This window comes from Manis javanica, chromosome 4 (genome assembly GCF_040802235.1).
Source record: "Manis javanica isolate MJ-LG chromosome 4, MJ_LKY, whole genome shotgun sequence".
NCBI lineage: Eukaryota > Metazoa > Chordata > Mammalia > Pholidota > Manidae > Manis > Manis javanica.
The window spans coordinates 84,599,763-84,620,399 of NC_133159.1; the positions used below are offsets into that span (position 1 = coordinate 84,599,763).

At 38.5% G+C, this 20,637-nt stretch overlaps 2 protein-coding genes across 5 annotated transcripts in view; one reads left to right on the forward strand and one right to left on the reverse strand.

Annotated features, from left to right (window-relative positions):
• Positions 1 to 20,637, reverse strand: part of PLPPR5 (phospholipid phosphatase related 5) — a 131,728-nt gene that overhangs the window by 75,141 nt on the left and 35,950 nt on the right. For all 4 annotated transcript variants that reach the window (XM_073234330.1, XM_037024484.2, XM_037024506.2 and 1 more), the window contains exons 2-3: positions 16,454 to 16,586; positions 13,105 to 13,355 (exon numbers count right to left, since the gene is read on the reverse strand). In XM_073234330.1, coding sequence (XP_073090431.1) covers positions 13,105 to 13,355; positions 16,454 to 16,586 — 384 coding nt within the window. The remainder of the gene's footprint in view (positions 1 to 13,104; positions 13,356 to 16,453; positions 16,587 to 20,637) is intronic.
• Positions 1 to 20,637, forward strand: part of LOC108400423 (uncharacterized) — a 116,969-nt gene that overhangs the window by 17,353 nt on the left and 78,979 nt on the right. The gene's annotated exons all lie outside the window — the stretch shown is intronic.

Genomic DNA, 20,637 nt, shown 5'->3' on the forward strand with positions numbered 1-20,637 from the left:
ATACCACAGTTTATGTCAGTGCTATATCATTTCTCCTGTTCTTTGTCATATCATAGTCTGAATGATGTGGACATTTTGGACATCCCACAGACCATTATACTGATCTGTTACATCAAAGACACCATGCCGATCAGGCAAGATAAACAAGAGGTGGTTAGCACACTCGAGACTTTGGTAAGACACATGCATCTCACATCTTAGGAGGTAAGTCCTACAAGATTCAGGGGCCTGAGACATTGGTAAACTTTTTAGGGATCCATTGGTCAACGGCATGCTAGACATCCCCTCCAAAATTAAGGACAAACTACTGCATCTTAGACCCCTACCACAAAGAGGCACAACATCTTTAGAACTTGTTTTGTTCCTGAGGAAACACATCCTACACCTAAGGATACTGCTATGGTCTCATGTACCAAGTAACATGAAAGGCGGCCAGGGCTGTACAGCAAGTACAGGTTGTAAGGCAAGTTACAGGGTGCTGGAGGTGTCAGTGGTGGAAAACATCCAGTCTGGAGATTAAGGTAAGCCCTCATGAAAGAAGCACAATGTCAGCTCCTGGAATTCAGGACTGAGGCCCTGCTGTCTGCAGCAAAGAATGGAGTGTCTTCTGAAAAGATGGATTTGACCATGTTATTGGGCCTGGCAGAGATGGGAGGTTTGGCCCCAGGATATCAAATAACTGCATATTCAAAACTGCCCATTATAATCTGGGTGCTCCCAGATCCCACTGAAGCAATATTGCTTACCAAGGAGGTTTAATCAGCATTAAGCACTGCCAGGGCTAATTAGTTATTATGTAGCTAATGACTGAACATTGTAAAGAAGTAAAAGACAACTTAGCAGTTATCATTTTAAAAGCAATGAAACTTAACATCTCAAATGATGTGCAGAACATAAGATATTAAAAATTAAGAGTCATAAGAATATAATGCGTTCACTTATAATCAAAGTACAATTAAAATCCAATAGTTACAATCATTTATATTACTTTTAATGTCTGAGCTACTTGGCTGCCTGGGAAATAGGACATGAGACAGGAAATTCATGGAGTGCACACTTTTTCAATAACCTCCCTAATTTATATTGTGCAACATTCAGTTAAAATCAACCAAATAGTTTTCTTTACCTACTGTGTTAGGTAATCACAAAATGAGGATACATCAAATTGGGCTGCTTTCCATTCCCTGGGGCACATCTCAGGAGATAGTGTGATTTAAGGTACCATACGCTAGCTTTGGAGTCATACTGACGTGGGTCACATTCCTGGCTCTACCAAATATTAGCTGAATGACCTTGGGCAAGTTAACTACCATCTCATAACCCCAGCTTCGTACCTATAAAATGAAGTAGGTATATTTTCATTCCAGCTGCTGTGAAGATTAAGGCATATGAAATATTTAAAATGATGCTAAACAAACAGCTACTTTTCAATAAATGGGACCTGGGGGTCAGGGGCCTGACATGCAGAAGCAGTATGGAAAACTAAACTTGAGCCCAAGGACTAGGCTATGTTTAGCAAGCATCTAGGTAAGCTGGCAAGGGTGTATAATCCCTGAGGTGCACATCTGAGCGCAGGCTCTGGGCCTACATCTGACTTGCCTATTTCTGTGCTCAAAGAGAAAATGCCTAGGGATTCCCCAACTGCTCAGTTCTGCACTTACCTTGCCATGCCTCAGGTTCTCTGCAGCTCATAGAGTCCAAGCTCATTGCATTCCTCAGAAATTATGCATTTCACTTCATTTCATATGACTCTGGTCTCATCAGCACAGACCTCCCAGTCTTAAGGAAACCAGCTGAACTCAAATCCTCATCATTTCATGTATGAGATTCTTCAACAATCTTAAAATGCTCCCTTTCAGTTTCTCTCCTTTATGGTTCCCTCTTTACTCTCTATAGGACCACATTAAATGTCAGAAGGAATTTATGTCAATAGGTATAGGATTGAAGCACTCTAGGTATTCAATATACAGTTATGGAATTCAATTAAATAAGGTAATTTTGAAGTATGGCTTCTGTAATGCTACTTTCCAACTCTGTATTACTTCTTATCTTCTTATCTTAAACCAACCTCAGGTTGGTTTTCAAGGTCTTTCTGATGTATTTATTCTCATTAATCCCTTAATCCACATATATACCCCAATTGAGGTCCCCCCTCACTCATTCCTAATTGTACTGGCTGTTTCCTGCTCCCTGCCTTTCCTCTCACTGTGTCCTTACCTGGAGTGCCCCTTCTTTACCCATTCAAATCATATTCGTCTCCAAGACACATGCCAAGTACCACTTACTTCTGAAGCACTCCTGAGAGTGCTTGCCAACTGTGATCTCATCTCTCCTGGGCGTTAAGTGGCTCTCACTGTCATTACCAGACATCCTAACAATCACATTCCACCTAGAACTGTATCGTCATGGCAAATTTGTCCAGTAGCCATGGCACTGGGGCCCATGATACTTGTAGGGACCCATGAAACTGTCTTAATTCTTTTAAAATCAGAAGGAAGAAGTGAACATTTAGATAGAAGAAAGTGTTTCATATATATTATTTACAAACTCATTTTAAAAGCAATGAGGTCGTAATATATATAGAAAGAGACATACAGAGGTGGAGCCAAGATGGCGACATGAGTAGGACAGTGGGAATCTCCTCCCAAAAACATATACATTTTTGAAAATACAACAAATACAACTATCCCTAAAAGAGAGACCAGAAGACACAGGACAACAGCTAGACTACATCCACATCCACGAGAACCCAGCACCTTGCCAAGGGGGTAAGATACAAGCCCCGACCTGGCGGAACCCAAGCGCCCCTCACCCCAGCTCCTGGCAGGAGGAGAGGAGTCAGAGCGGGGAGGGAGAGGGAGCCCAGGACTGCTAAACACCCAGCCCCAGCCATCCGCGCCAGAGCGCAGACACAGGGTGTTCTTAGGGTGCTGTATACTAGGAAACAGGACAGTAGGACCTGCGAGCAGGTCCCCACAGCCAGCGCCCTGTGACAAAGAAAAGCGAGTGCTTTTTGAAAGTTTTGAGGGACCCCACAGCTGGACAGAAGCGTCCCAGGACACAGCCCAGCAGCTGGGAATCCTGGGGAACTCTGGGTGCCCTAACCCCCTGGGCAGCAGCCCTGAGACCCCTCACAGCGATAAACAGCCTCCCGCTTGTTCCCTCTCCTGTACACCCCACCATAGCCGAGCAGCGGCCTGAGGATAGCTACGCCCACAGCAAGGGAGCTTCCTCCATGGAGGCCGGGCAAGAAACAGAGACCCAGTCTACGCGTAACTGCTCAACACAAGCCGCTAGGGGTCACCATTGTCCCAGTAAAGAAAGGCCAGGAGCAAGTGGAAAGGATCTTGGTTCTCCCAGCTGACAGACAAGCCAACAGCATACCACTGCATCTTTCAACACGAAAAGGCAAAAAAATTTGATCCAGACCAGACTGACCCAGACATCTTCCATATCCTCCCCTGAGAAGGAATTTGGGAAGACAGATTTAACCAATATTCCTGAAAAACAATTCAAAACAAAAGTCATAACCATGCTGATGGACTTGTAGAGAAATATGCAAGAACTAAGGAGGGAGAATACAGAAATAAAACAAGCTCTGGAAGGACGTCAAAGCGGAATGGACGAGATGCAAGAGACCATTAATGGACTAGAAAACAGAGAACAGGAATGCAGAGAAGCTGACTCAGAGAGAGATAAAAGGATCTCCAGGAAAGAAAAAATATTAAGAGAACTGTGTGACCAATGGAAACGGACACAGAGTAATAGAATGGATAAAAAAGCAAGACCCATCTATATGCTGCTTACCAGAGACTCACCTCAAACCCAAAGACATGCACAGATTAAAAGTCAAGGGATGGAAAAAGATATTTCATGCAAACAACAGGGAGAAAAAAGCAGGTGTTGCAATACTAGTATCAGACAAAATAGACTTCAAAACAAAGAAAGTAACAAGAGCTAAAGAAGGACATTACATAATGATAAAGGGCTCAGTCCAACAAGAGGATATAACCATCATAAATATATGCATACCCAATACAGGAGAACCAACATCTGTGAAACAAATACTAACAGAATTAAAGGAGGAAATAGAATGCAATGCATTCATTTTGGGAGACTTCAACAAACCACTCACTCCAAAGGACAGATCCACCAGACAGAAAATAAGTAAGGACACAGAGGCACTTAACAACACACTAGAACAGATGGACCTAATAGACATCTACAGAACTCTACATCCAAAAGGAACAGCATACACATTATTCTTAAGTGCACATGGAACATTCTCCAGAATAGACCACATACTAGGCCACAAAAACAGCCTCAGTAAATTCAAAAAGATTGAAATCCTACCAACCAACTTTTCAGACCACAAAGGTATAAAACTAGAAATAAACTGTACAAAGAAAGCAAAAAGGCTCACAAACACATGGAGGCTTAACAATATGCTCCCAAATAATCAATGGATCAACGACCAAATCAAAATGGAGATCCAGCTATATATGGAAACAAATGACAACAACACAAAGCCCTAAATACTGTAGGACGCAGAGAAAGCAGTCTTAAGAGGAAAGTATATAGCAATCCAAGCATATTTAAAGAAGGAAGAACAATCCCAAATGAATAGCCTAATGTCACAATTACCGAAACTGGAAAAAGAAGAACAAAAGAGGCCTATGGACAGTAGACGGAGGCCTACTAATAAAGATCAGAGAAGAAATAAATAAAATTGAGAAGAATAAAACAATAGAAAAAAATCAATGAAACCAAGAGCTGGTTCTTTGAGAGAATAAATAAAATAGATAAGCCTCTAGCCAGACTTATTAAGAGAAAAAGAGAATCTACACATATAAACAGAATCAGAAACGAGAAAGGAAAAATCATGATGGACCCCACAGAAATAGAAAGAATTATTAGAGAATACTATGAAAACCTATATGCTAACAAGCTGGAACACCTAGGAGAAATGGACAACTTCCTAGAAAAATACAACCTTCCAAGAAAGACCCAGAAAGAAACAGAAAATCTAAACAGACCAATTACCAGCAATGAAATTGAAGCGGTAATCAAAAAACTACCCAACAAAAAAAAACCCGGGCCAGATGAATTTAACTTGGAATTTTATCAGACATACAGAGAAGACATAATACCCATTCTCCTTAAAGTTTTCCAAAAACTAGAAGAGGAAGGAATACTCCCAAACTCATTTTATAAAGTCAACATCACCCTAATACCAAAACCAGGCAAAGACCCCACCAAAAAAAGAAAACTACAGACCAATATCCCTGATGAACATAGATGCAAAAATACTCAACAAAATATTAGCAAACCGAATTCAAAAATACAACAAAAGGATCATACTCCATGACCAAGTGGGATTCATGCCAGGGAAGCAAGGATGGTACAACATTCGAAAATCCATCAACATGATCCACCACATCAACAAAAAGAAAGACAAAAGCCACATGATCATCTCCATAGATGCTGAAAAAGCATTTGACAAAGTTCAACATCCATTCATGATAAAAACTCTCAACAAAATGCGTACAGAGGGCAAGTACCTCAACATAATAAAGGCCATATATGATAAACCCACAGCCAACATCATACTGAACAGCGAGAAGCTGAAAGTTTTCCTCTGAGATTGGGAACAAGACAGGGATGCCCACTATCTCCACTGTTATTCAACATAGTACTGGAGGTCCTAGCCATGATAATTAGACAAAACAAAGAAATACAAGGAATCCAGATTGGTAAAGAAGAAGTTAAACTGTCACTATTTGCAGATGGCATGATATTGTACATAAAAAACACTAAAGACTTCACTCCAACACTACTAGAACTGATATCGGAATACAGCAAAGTTGCAGGATACAAAATTAATACACAGAAATCTGTGGCTTTCCTATACACTAACAATGAACCAATAGAAAGAGAAATCAGGAAAACAATTCCATTCACAATTGCATCAAAAAGAATAAAATATCTAGGAATAAACCTAACCAAGGAAGTGAAAGACCTATACCCTGAAAACTATAAGACACTCTTAAGAGAAATTAAAGAGGGCACTAACAAATGGAAACTCATCCCATGCTCCTGGCTAGGAAGAATTAATATTGTCAAAATGGCCATCCTGCCCAAAACAATATACAGATTTGATGCAATCCTTATCAAATTACCAACAGCATTCTTCAATGAACTGGAACAAATAGTTCAAAAATTCATATGGAAACACCAAAGACCCCGAATAGTCAAAGCAATCCTGAGAAGGATGAATAAAGTGGGGGGGGATCTCACTCCCCAACTTCAAGCTCGACAACAAAGCCACAGTATTCAAGACAATTTGGTACTGGCACAAGAACAGAGCCACTGAACAATGGAACAGAATTGAGACTCCAAACATTAACCCAAACATATATGGCCAATTAATATTCGATAAAGGAGCCATGGACATACAAGGGGGAAATGACAGTCTCTTCAACAGATGGTGCTGGCAAAACTGGACAGCTACATGTAAGAGAGTGAAACTGGATCACTGTCTAACCCCATACACAGAAGTATATTCAAAATGGATCAAAGACTTGAATGTAAGTCATGAAACCATAAAACTCTTAGAAAAAAACATAGGCAAAAGTCTCTTAGACATAAACATGAGTGACCTCTTCTGGAACATATCTCCCCGGGCAAGGGAAACAAAAGCAAAAATGAACAAGTGGGACTATATCAAGCTGAAAAGCTTCTGTACAGCAAAGGACACCATGAGTGGAACAAAAAGGTATCCTACCTACAATATGGGAGAATATATCCATAAATGACAGATCTGCTAAAGGGTTGACATCCAAAATATATAAAGAGCTCACACACCTCAACAAACAAAAGGCAAATAATCCAATTAAAAAATGGGCAGAGGAGCTGAATAGACAGTTCTCTAAAGAAGAAATTCAGGTGGCCTACCAGACACATGAAAAGATGCTCCACATAGCTAGTTATCAGAGAAAAGCAAATTAAAACCACAATGAGATATCACCTCACACCAGTAAGGATGGCTACCATCTAAAAGACAAACAACAACAAATGTTGGTGAAGTTGGGGAGAAAGGAGAACCCTCCTACACTGCTGGTGGGAATGTAAATTAGTTCAACTATTGGGGAAAGCAGTATGGATGTTCCTCAAAATGCTCAAAATAGAAATACCATTTGACCCAGGAATTCCACTTCAAGGAATTTACCCTAAGAATTCAGCACTCCAGTTTGAAAAAGACAGATGCACCCCTATGTTTATTGCTGCACTATTTACAATAGCCAAGATATGGAAGCAACCTAAATGTCCATCAGTAGATGAATGGATAAAGAAGATGTGGTACATATACACAATGGAATACTACTCAGTCATAAGAAAAAAACAGATCCTACCTTTTGCAACAACATGGATGGAGCTAGAGGATATTATGCTCAGTGAAATAAGCCAGGCGGAGAAAGACAAGTACCAAATGATTTCACTCATATGTGGAGTATAAGAACAAAGGAAAACGGAAGGAACGAAACAGCAGCAGAATCACAGAACCCAAGAATGAACTAGAGTTACCCAAGAGTTACCAAAGGGAAAGGGACTGGAGAGGATGGGTGGGAAGGGAGGGATAAGGGGGCGAGGGAAGAAAGGGGGTATTAAGATTAGCATGTATAGTGTGGGGGGGCACGGGAAGGATGTGCCACACAGAGAAGACAAATAGTGATTTTATAGCATCTTACTACGCTGATGGACAGTGACTGTGAAGGGGTATGTGAGGGGGACTTGGTGAAGGGGGGAGCCTAGTAAACATAATGCCCTTCATGTAATTGTAGATTAATGATACCAAAATAAAAAATAATAAAAAATAAAAAAGAGACATATATACATACACATACACACACACACACACATATATATATATGTCATGTGTATTACATATATTACATATATTTATTTAATAGCAGAAGAGGCCCATGAAGGCACAAGTTAAGTGCCTAGGGCCTACAAAAATCATAATGTAGTCCTGACTATTTAATATTGCCCTATAATATAGTAAGCCCTGTTTTTCTGAGTAGAATATGCAAGTGCTGACAGCAATCCCCAAGATGGTATTTGCTTACACCTAAGAAACCCCAGATATATTAATGGAACTCTGTGACATGTTTTTCAATATTTCAAAGAACCTAACAGCATAGTATATTTACACATAATAAGCCCACATACACTAGCTAAAATGTCAGTACTCTTTGCTTTGGGCTGGAACTATATTAAATCATGTGGCAATTCTGGTGATCTCACACTGTTCAGTGGTTCTCGTAAATTGTGGAAGATGTGGGAATTTCTGTGATGTGACTGCTGAGCCAGAAACCATAACAGGACCAGAGGTCAGTCACAGAATACCCAAGTTCAAGTGCAACCTTACAGTAGCTGGGTAAACTAAGGTGGAGATACAGAGTAGTGATGTGTCTGGTTATTTATAGCTTATTATGTAATGATTGTATGTGTGCAATTGCAAAACAGCTTTGTCATATTTATTATTATGGACCATTATTTAATATACGGACAATAATTACATTTAATTATTATGCATTATTATTTAACCATTATATGTGTGCAATTTCAAAACGACTGTTATATTTATTATTATGCACCATTATTTAATATCTGGGCCTAAGTTGAGATGGGAAAGTATTAATATGTTAGGAGATTTAAGAACATGGAGATCATGGAGGAGTGTGCAGGAAGGGGAAGAGAGTAAATTATAAAAGAGTTCCACAGTCGTGAAAATATTGGAACCCAAGGGGTACATCGCATATGTCTTTCGCACCTCTCCCCGTCCCCCACCAATAACACTTAGCTGAAGACTGACAGGAACAATGCCAACGGACTAATAATTGTGGTCACAGCACCAGTAGTCAGAGTAATAGTAGAGCAGTCACATTATGAGTAGGGGCTCAATAAATACTTTTTGATGTATTATCCAGTAGACACAAATTTACTCATTTGCAATCTAAAGCACAGGAACCTTAAACATTTCAGCTCTAAATTACTCCTGAGTAGGGAAGATTCAGAGGAATGGCTTTCTGTTGGCGGCCAGATCCCTTAGTCAGTGAAGACAAATACATGAAGGCAGCCCAGGGCTTTTCTTCTTACCCGCGCCAGCCCTCCTGCAAACACGGTCTCTGACGAGTCTCAGGAGATCAACCACTGCATGCACACTGGCATGCATTCCCCAAGTCCCTGTACCCCAAAGAGGGTCTGCTCATGCCCCTTGCAGAATTAGGTGGAATGTTACTAAAGGAGGGAGGAACACACAGTGGTGGGCTGTGTTTATTTCACCCTGTCCTGGCAGCCTGTGAGCACTAACTGCTGCCCATGGGACTTACACAAGTGGCTGTGTGGGAAGCGAGAGCAGGAGAATGTGGAAGACTGGACTCCAGCAAGGAGGAAGAGAGAGGGAAATGGTATTTTAGAGCTTTACACTAATATTCTGGGAAGACTACAGTACATTGCTTAATGTCCACAAATCATCCTATCGCAGGATATTCACCACTTCATGATCTGACTTTGCTCTACCTCCCATTTATAGGTGGAGTCTGCTTCTCCCCCCCCCCAGCACCCTGGGCCAGCCTCCTGGTTTGCTTGGACCAAGAGAATATAGCCATGCAGATGGGATGCTGAAGCTCAAGCCTCGTGGTAGCTTGCAGCTCAGACCTCTGCTCTATTGGGTGGCTGCTTGCTCTAAGACACTGTCAGGAACAGTCTGTGAGAAATCCTCCTGAGAATGAGAGAGGCTCAGGTATTCAGTGTCCAGTGCAGTCCATCCCCAACCAACTGGTCAGCTAAATAGGACCCAGGGGAAGCAAGGACTGACTACCAGGAAAACCTCAGGCCAACCCACAGAATTTTCAGGATAAAACATTCTTGTTGTGTCAGGGTCTAGCATGGCTTGCTGTGCAGCAACAAATAATGGAAACAGGCCAACAAAGGAAGCTGACCCTTTTTTTCTTCTTTTTAAAAGATTTTCAGAAAATCATTGTAAGATCAGAATTGGAAGTAACCTAAGATCATCTTATGTCTGGCTGTTTCAGTGGTTTATGAGGTTAACTGGAAAGTCACCAAACATCACTTCTCATTCTCAACTTTTTGAAGTTCATTTAACTTTAACTGGAAAAAGGTTTACCCATTTTATATGAAAAGAAATATCACGAAGCCAAATTTAAATATTATTCTAATAAGACTTAACACTGAATTATAAGTTTAACAGTTTAGGGTTCAGTAACCCTCGGAATTTTTTTCCTGGGAAACCAACTATATTTGCAAAAACAGGCATAGGGATTTTTTTTCTCTGAAAATTCTCAGTAAAGTAAAAGAGAACAACGATGTGATCAAATTATTCCCAAAGCTTTAATTAAAGTCGAATGTTAAGGGAGAGTTCAAGTGCCTTAATTTTATTTCTAATTCACATAGAGAAGCATCAAAAAAAGATTCCTCCATCCTTGTTCAAATACTTCATAATAGGGCTTATTTATTTTTATTGATGTGTTTACATATGTTTATAGCAGCTATATAACATTAAACAAATATATCTCTATCTAAATATAGCAATGAGCTTGTTTTCACAGAGAATATCAAATATACAGCTGTTTCCTCATATTTACCTACTCATCAAAATTCTGGCAAACATCTCATGAGACTGTATTAATTTGAAACACCCCAACATTCATATTGTAAAGTCTTTTAATGTGTCTCTAGTGAAGCTGGAAAGAAATATATATATGTATATGGGTTCAAATGTAACAGCAAAACATGACTGTAGTGCCTACATTTGCAGCAAGAGTTACATTAGAGTTGCCATAGCGGCCACCCACACTCACACACACACACACACACAAAGGGGTGGAAGAGAAGAGAGAAAAGCAGTTAGCAGATAACAGAATCTATTGTTGAAAAGACAGAGGTACTCTTCAGTATAATTACTAGCAGGAATCCTAACTTTTAGACTGAATCGCTATTTAATGATAGAAGATTTCCGGGTGTTGGGAATATGATTAAATGTTTTTTCTCCAAACTTATCTACCATCTGAACCCTTGGTTTTAACCTTTATGGATGCTGAGATTATGCAAAAACAGGAGGGAATTCAGCTGACCATGCACGCATTAGGGCTAGTATGGCTCAATGATCTCTGGACTACTTGGAACCATTGCAGACAGGAAAATTTGTGGTTCTATGGTTCTGGACAAGTTATTTCACTTTCTGAGTAGCTGCGCTGTAAAATGAGCATAAAAATAGTACCTACTCCAAGGTGTTGTTTGGAGAATTCGGTAAATCAGCACAGATAATTAACTGTTATATAAGCAATAATAATGATAAAGAATAAGTTTTAATAATACCAAGATAAGAATTAGTAATATATTAAATAAATTAGTAAAAGTGAAGCACTTAGCATCTAATACATAGTAAATGATCAATAAATGTGTGGTATAATAACAATAATTACAATTAATAAAACATGTTTTAAATAATAGAATAAAAATGAAATAAAAATACAAATAAAATATAAATGAATATAAAATTAAACTCAAAATACATAATTATAAATTATTATTATTATTACAAACATCTCCGAGTCTATCACAAATTAGAACAATATGGTTTATAATTCAGAAGTTGCTTAAATAGATGCCTGCAAGTAAGTTGCTAAAACAAATCAAGTAAGAAGTCAGACCATCAGACCAGGAACAAGACAATATATTAAGATTTTTCCAGTACATAAAAGGAATTAATGTCTTCGTCCACAGCAATGCCTCTGAAGACACCATTTTGGCAGAACAAAAAGACCAAGTATTTTACTACACTAGCACATTCTCCACCATCTCAAACCCTGGTTATACCGCAAACTCTATCATCTGTTAGTGCTGAGATAACCATGTAACAGTGTGTGTGGTCAGAAAGTATTCTGAAATTTGTCTCAAGTCATTAGCCTGAACACATATGTATATGCAAATATATTTTTGATTCACACCTAGATACAAATATAAATATCAGATTAAGATGTGATGACAATGAATGAAAGGTATTTTGTGACTTCTGAGTCACTCAAGCCTGATTCTAAACGTGATTGCATTAGCAACATTAGAAAAAGTTCCATAATTAAATAGATCTTTGAGGGTAAAAATAAGTTCAAGATTTTTCGAGTCATGTGAAATCATCAAATTTGGTTCCAAATCAGTCTTGGGATCTCTTGTCAATGAATCGAAATCAGAATGAAGTAGCTATTGGCACCACTGGAAAGGAGAATCCAAAAAGACATTTAAAATCTCTGAACTCTTAACTATAGGTAGCTGTGGAAAAGCCTATTCGGTACCCTTTTTGGAGTCCAGTGCCGCTGCTGCAAGGCAGATCCTGGTAGTAGAGGGAGAGGCTGACTGATGACAGAATGCTGGCGTCAAGAGCTCTCTGCAAGGCTTCCCTGTGCTCCTGAGTATCAGTAAAGCCCTCAGCTCGGACACTAAGGGCCAGCTAATGGTCCCAAGACAGCTGCCCTTAGACCTGGTTCTGACCACTAAAATGATGGCAAATACTCAAGAACAAAGGAAAAATATAATTTATAAGGACATTTTGGTTAGTTCTACGAGAAAATATTAAAACACTGGTTGAGATATGTTATCTATAATGAAAGAACATTCTAGAAAAAGAGGTCCCTTTTCACCGTCCCCACCAGAGAATATTAGGGCCCGAGTAGGCAGCCAAGAGGCCTGGGCAGTTCTCTTAATTGCTCTATTACTAGTTCCTGGGGACTGCTATAAGACAAATTTGTTTCCATTAAGCCCTATTTAATATACAGACAAACATTCCCAAATAGAAATGCTAATGGATACATTTTTTAATACAACCAACTCTACCCACACAAAATCTCATGAGACTCAAATGACTTAATTTTGTTCACAGTACAAACAGCTATTATTAAAAATAAATTAAATGTCCTGCAGAAAGCTGTTAATGTGACTTCCATTATGACAGGGAGAACTAATTTCTACATTGGGAGAATTAACAGAAAGGCAGACTAGGTCTGCTTTAAAGTCCTTACTTACTGTCAGATACATAGCTGCATAGACACTGAGAGCCGCTTCTTTGGATGGAAATGTCTTCCTTGCCCTCACGATGAGATCTGGGTTGCCCGTGCACGCCTCTTCCCCACTGATGAACTGTGTATACTGCTGACATCCAAGTGCTGTGTAGTTGGGCTTACACAGGGCAAGAAAATGGGGAGCCAGATTCCCTGTAACTACTTGCCCAGCATTTACGAAGATATCAGTAGCAAATAGTCCAAATGTATAAATTCCTGCCAAAGAAAACAAATTGTTTTAACTCTTTAGGTTTGTGTACTTCAGTTTACAACAGACCAACATGGAAATATGCTATATGGTTGCTTCCATTTCACTCCTCACCAGTTCCTCCCTTTACTTTCTGGAGTGGTGGGAGTGTTAAATTATTGAACATATTGAGCTGTCTACCACTGGCTACGTTTTTATGCATGGAGGTTTATAAGACATATGAGATAAAAGAATGAGATATATTCTAAGACTGTGTTTGGGTCATGTGAGTTTTAAAATGGAAACATGTTTCCCTGATACATGTCTCTCACCTTCTACTAATGTTAGCAATCTATTTTCCCCTATTTTGGAAACACTTTTTATCTTATTAACATAAAGCAAAGCAGTTATATCCCTTTGATTATGCCTCTTAAACTCATTCAAACCGATATTAACTCTGTTGGAGGTGCCAATTAGCAGTAAAACCCAATGCCATCAGTTTCATTTAGATATCATAGAAAATCTTAAGTAAAACAGAATGTGTTCAGATTAATCACTACATTACTTTCAGAAATACATTTTTAAAAGTTACATAACAGTAACTTAGTCCCATCTTATCTTTCATAATTGAGTTTTTATTTATCAAGTTTGGGGCATTGGATTAAAAAATTTGGCAATCAAAATTAAAATGTTTCCACTATCTTCACAATATTAACATTTATTTGCTTTGGTTACCTGAAGGTTTAAAATTAAAAACAGAATTCTTTGTCCTTTTTTGTTGACAAGGAACCTGCCAATTTACTCAAATCCAAAAAAACATTTTCTAAATTCAATGCCATTGGTCATTATCATTGGTCATTATCTATTCAGATAAAGTAGGAAAACTAAATTCTTAGGCAATTAAGTTTATAGATACAACATTCAAGGATGTGGTACTGATGTAAAGAGATCCATTCTTCCGTAACTTTGAGAAATAAAATCCACCAGGACATTTTAAAACTATATAAAAATAATAATTCCTGAACAGTTGGTTCACTAAAAACTCATATAATTTTATTATAATACTTGGACATTTTTCTTCTTAGTCATGTATTTCTGCAATGTTTTATTTTCTAAGTCTTTACATATTATTGGCTATTGTGTAAGAAATTACAGGGATTTCTTGTGCAGTAGGGAAGTTGTGCAGTATCAAACAATTTCCAACCATTAGACACATAGCTATCCTTTTAATTTTCAAAATATTATGTAAGATTATAAAAGCTTCATACACCCAAAAAAGTATGTTTCAGAAGTATACGTGTATAAAAATGGCAATGAAACAAAGACCTTAGTCCTCTCTTTACCTAAAAATGTTAAAAGATAATGATAAAGAACTTTTTCTTTACATCTTCCCATCATTCCAGGAGTCATACCAGTAAATGTTCTCAATAGCAGAAATTTGGGAAAGTCAGAGAAATTAAAGAGAAGGGAGCTCAAAATGTTAATGTACACAACCTCTCCTTCCAAATACCATGACTTAATGCAAGTACCTAAGTGACAGGTTTTCTTCTCTAGTTCTTTGAAATCGAGGCTACCATGCACTCATTTTATTTAACCACACCATTCTCTTTATAAGTGTAATGAGCTTTTCCTCTTTCAAATAGAGAGAAGTATTTGATAAGGATATGGAGTGATACTTGTAAAGTTCCCACATGTTCTTTAGAACTAAAATGCCAGGGCATCAGGCCCAAGGTCAGTACTGTAGTTGACTACACAGATTCTTAAAGTGAAATCCGGCAAGTGTATCCACTGTGCTGAATAAAGTTACTATAAAAAATGGCTTTATTATGCAATAATGTTTTGCTTACTAGCTTTCCATTTTATTATAGCAAATAGAAACATCCAAATCATGATAAACAAGGGAACAAGAAAAAAATCAAGTACTCCAAAAATTTCATAAAATCATTTAAGAAAATTCAGTCTTGAAAGCACACTTTACTTTGCACCATATATTCTTTAGAAATATGTGTGCAAATGCAGAAAAATATTTTTACTTAAGTAGGCATAATATAATTTGCTCAACAGCATTTAGGAAAATGTCAATTTCATCACTTTTAGTTATGACTAAATTATGGCTTATTTTGTTATTAAATTACTTATGCAAAGATAAATGAGTCAAGAACACAGTATTGATGCATGTGAAAAAAATTACTTTAAAGTTTCATATAGAATTATCCCTTCAACAATATAAATGACGCTTTTGGAGATGTTTAACTTCATTGCAATAAAAAGTAGTCTTAGATAAAAAAGACCTTTAATCTTCACAGAAATTTAAAGGCATGATGACATTTGATTAGTCTTTAAGTGGGTTTATATATGGATTAGGTGATCTCTGCATAGTCTTCAAACTCTTCATCATCCCATCAATATGAGAAATACATTGAAGAGTTATAGTATCGTTAATGTTAATCTTAACACTAATCAGAATTCATCTTAAATGTTATTTACTATAAACAGACATACTTTTTATATGATAAATCTAGGAAGTAGTAATTTATATTAAATTTTATTATGTCAGTTCAAAAATTTGTCTTGGCCAAGTTTCTATTGAATTAAGAGATTTTTTCAACATTCGTGACTGTTCATATCTGTGCTAGAATTCAAATTGAACAATAAAATATCAATAAAACTTCTAATGAAGTCACCAATACATTTTTGTTGCTCTGAAGTGCATGGAGTGCCACATATGGTAGTTAACAAATACAGCATTTATTTGCCAAGCTATTTTTCTTATCCTTCATTAGGTGTTCAACAACCTAACTAGATTATCATTCTCCCCAAGCACTGTTCCTAAAATTTCATAAACAGAATAATTTATTTTAATTATGTAATTTTTAGTTTCTTAAAGAATATCAAACATCCAAGTGTGTTGGTTTTTGTTCCTTAAAATAATATGAAAATCACCCCTGAAGTGGTCTTACAATACAAAAGAGACAGTAGTACACACCACTTATTTTTCAAACCAAATTGAAACATTCAAGAAAAAAATAAATATTTGCACACAGTTAAGATGCTGATCATTCTAAAGGTTAGCTTACACATAAGCACTGTTTCAGCAACAATTCAAAACAATCCAAGGAACACATACCAAGAAACCGTACAGTTCGCCGCACCAGTGGGTTTATATAGCAACAGTCTCCAGTTAAAATAGTTTTCTCCTGGTTTTCAAAATCCCTTGTGACTAGTTGTAGGCAAAACACAGCAGTTTCTCCAACTATTATCTTGCAAGAAAATAAAAGGTTAAAGAACATTAGAATTTAACCACTGTAAACATAGAATATTTTAATTTTTTCAAAATAATGCAAAAAACCCCTCCTTTGAATGGTAGCAATTTCTATATAAAACTGAAGCATACTTGCTTAACTAAACTTTTACTTTAAGCTTATCCTTCTGCATGTAACCCATACTTCTCTCAGTTCAAGTGAGTAATAAACTGATAAATTATGAATACAAATGGACTATAACATTTTTGTTTTCTGAAAGACTTCATTAAAAAATAAAATATACAAAGGATTTTTGCTTTAAGGAAGCACTCCCTTATTTTTGGTGTGTAATTAAATTCATGTTTTATTTTTAAGAGATTATGTCTTGTTTAAATCTGACTCGGCCACAGAAATCGGAACAATTGTCTATGAAAATAGTCTTGAAAGGATCTGATATAGACAGACTAATTTAAAACTATATTAATATTTTTATAACAAGAAAGCAGATCAGTTCACTTGTGTTTGGCCTTGAGGTTATCCTTTCCCAAAATCTCATTATTCTACTCTGGGATATTATTAAGAATTATAATCTTAATAATTATAAAGATTATAAAGAAATTAACATATTCTTTATACTTTAGTGTACATGTGCCATTTGAATCTTCATATAAAACATGTGAAACAGAATATCATCACACCTCTTTTACAAGTGAATAAAATAAGACTTGGCATTCAAAAGAATTGCCCAAGGCCATGAGCAAGTAAAGAGAAAAAATATGTTCTGGTTCAAATTCTTCGCTTTACTATGCTTATGCTGATTTATTGAAGGGCCTGGTTATCTTCCACTAGTGTTGTACCATTTGCTGTGGTTTACATACATGGTCTTTAAAACCCCCCAGCAAGGTATCAGAGCCAAGCGTTATTATTCCATTTTACAGGTGTGGAAATGGAGGCTTAGGGAGGTTAAATAATTTAAGCTCCATAAGGCCAGTCAAGAGCCAAGCAGAAATTTCTGACTCAGCTCCAGATCTTTTCACTCTATTTAATACCCTGAACAGCAGCACTAGAAATAAGATCAAGAGAAAAGAAACTGATCTAGTAGTATGTCTCCTAATTTGTCATTGTTAAGATTAGTTTTTAATACATCTTGTCAAGGTTAAATAATGTACTCTATAGGGGGTCCCAGACATCCCCTGGGGAAATGCTTTTAGGGTCTTCATGAAAAGTAATATCTATGATTACAAGATATAGCAAATTATAAGGTGGAGAAGGGGGTCACAGGAGATCAGGTGTTTGACCTAATTTTACCCCAATATGAAACAGATTATGAGGCATCTATTGTTATTCTTCTTTCTACCTCTTTTTCCTATTTTCTTACTATAGCTCTTTTTCCAAGTAGGTCAGGGTTCAAGGTTAAACCAGAAGATATGCTGAATTATAATAAAGGACTCTCTCTAGTCTTGCCTATCTGGTGAAACTGGGCTGAATTAGGAAAGGCTAGAAGAGTTTATTGCCTTCCAAATCCTCCTGAAATTTTGACTTTGATAAAGTGGTGGAAGCGTGTGATGAAACAGTTGGTCCAGCCTAAGGAGGCACAAAGAGTGTCATCAGCTGCCACCAGGGCCCCGGGAGAGACTGACAAATAGACAAGCTGTGTGTTTGACACTTTTTTATCTCCCTTTCTGAATCACTCTTTTATGCCCTACCTCTTCTCTGCTGCTCCTTGGAAGAAGTTACTCTCTGAGGTTTTTGGATTTAATTTCGTCCAGGTCTGTTTTGCTCTAGAATGCCACCAATTCTAACTCTCTCATCAATTCCACATGGAGCTGATTGGCTCCCTGCCTGATTCTGTTTCCTCAGCCTGCTCTTATTCACAGCAGATACCCTGGGGTCTCCACCCCCAGGCTGGAGTACACCCCAGTCCACTGATATCCCAGCTCAGTCTGTTAACACTGAACTCCCCAGAATGTAACAGATACCCAATAATTCTTACTGAATGCATGAATGAATTCCATCCTCAATAGATCCCATATTCAATGTATCAGAGGTCTTTTGACCTTTTGCCTGACTCCTAATAACCAACGTCAGCCTTCCTCTTGTTAAGAAGGCTCTACTCTAAGCTGGAGAGTTCCTATGACCAGACCGTGTGTGTGCTTATTCCCTGACCTGGTTTAGTTGCCAGGTTTCTACCAGACTGAGAACTGCCCTGTCTGGACCCCTCTTCCCAGTTTCCTAATGCTAACGTCTTGCCTGCATCTCAGCATATTGCATATTTCTGAATTTACTGTTTGTGTCTTTAGCGAACTTGCCAAACACTGTCTCACAACTGTTTGGTTGCTACTAAAGAAACCCACTCAAACCGGATTAAGCAAAATTGGGAATTTATTCTAGGCTTGGTGGGTTATTTCAGAACATAAGGGGATGGGGCTCAGGATTAGGTCCAGGAATGGAAATTCCTCAGGAATCCAGGCAACTCTGTCCCATTCTCTTTCTCTGGAGTCACACCGTCTCTCAGCTCAGCTCTTCCCTGAATGCCTGACTCATTCTTATCTTTCTGCAAGCCAATTCTCCTGCTTCCTAGTGTACGTGATTACCTCAACGGTTTCTAACAGCCCTGTCTTCAACCTGTCAGTTATGTTCAATTACTCTTCAACTAATCTGACTTACTAAACCACAACTCCAATTCCCAGGAGGTTCAGCTTGGGACAGGCATCTCTTGTGGTCTATCCAACCAAGGTTAAGGAGATGTGTTACAGTGTATGAAAACTGCCTCTCCAAGTAGAAAGGGTAGTTCTCAAAAAAAGGGAGTTGCAGTGATGTCTACTTCAAACTCCCACCCGATACATCTTGTTGGACCTCCCCCAGACTAGTTCTTGCCCTAGACTAACCTTTCCACCATCTTCTCTGGATACTGTGTTCTGTCTGCCTACTTGGACTTCGACGAATGTGCCTAGATGCTAGTGTCTGCGTTCCTCCGGTGGGTATGTCCGCTTCGCACGCTCTAGGTTTCCGTCCCTCACTGTGACATCCATGGAACTCCTCATCCAGAGCCTCATCTCTCTGAACTTACCCCATTCCGACCTCCTAAGTCAAAACCCCCAAAGTCAACTACTGTCAGATAAATTCAAGCAATGAAAATAAAACAATTCTTGTTATGATGAATAATAAGAGTTAGGAAGCACTGGTAGGCACTGATGTTTAAAGATGGATTTATCATCTAGTTGGGTAGAAATAATAATGGTATAAGGCTGCCCATGTTCAGTTTTGACTGGTTTGCACAATACGTGCCAATAGACTATTCAGGAAGAAGTGTCACTGAGTCACTGAGGTGGCCGTGAAATGTGCCATTGCATCTCGGGCTCCTGTGAGGCTTTTGTACTGATGGCCGTAGCTGCTGCTATTGTGGACTGACTGCTAAGTTCCTGCGAAGGCCACACTTCCTGTAGAATTCTCCTAGCTAACACCTGATCATGATGGGGGTACCCAGTGAGCTTATTCGTCTGATATGTGGATACCTCCCACTGCCAATTTTGGTTTGAAAACTCCCCGTGAGCCTGGCCTCCCCTTTATTAGAATTGTGCTGCCCTCTGAGGTGCTTCCTACCCAACCCTTCATCCTTCCGTTCTCTCACAGGAGGGATGACACCTCCCTCCGAGTTTGAAGGTTCTCCCAGCCTTCTCTGGCCTACCCCTCCCCCAGCCTTTCCCCTGATAAATCTCATATATATTTAATCACACTTGCTACTGCTTCTAGGAGAATCTGAATTAACACAGCATCAAAGAAAGACAGGATGTGATCCTGATCACTCTTAAAGGAAGGGCAGTTATGAGACCGGTGTAGAGGCCCTACCAGGGAGGCGGGCTAGGAGAGGAGAGGAGGTGGCCCTCCTTCTGGTGGCTTTCAACTTGAACAGAAATGAGTGTGAACTGAGTGCGCTTCAGGGGCAGAGGCTCTGGCTGGTGAAGTAAAGATCTAATTCTGTGTTCCCCAGTATTTTATTTTGGTTCTTCTCTTCTTTTCCTGTCAGAAGCCCTCCTTGGAGGACTTCATTCCCCCTGAGGCTTTACCA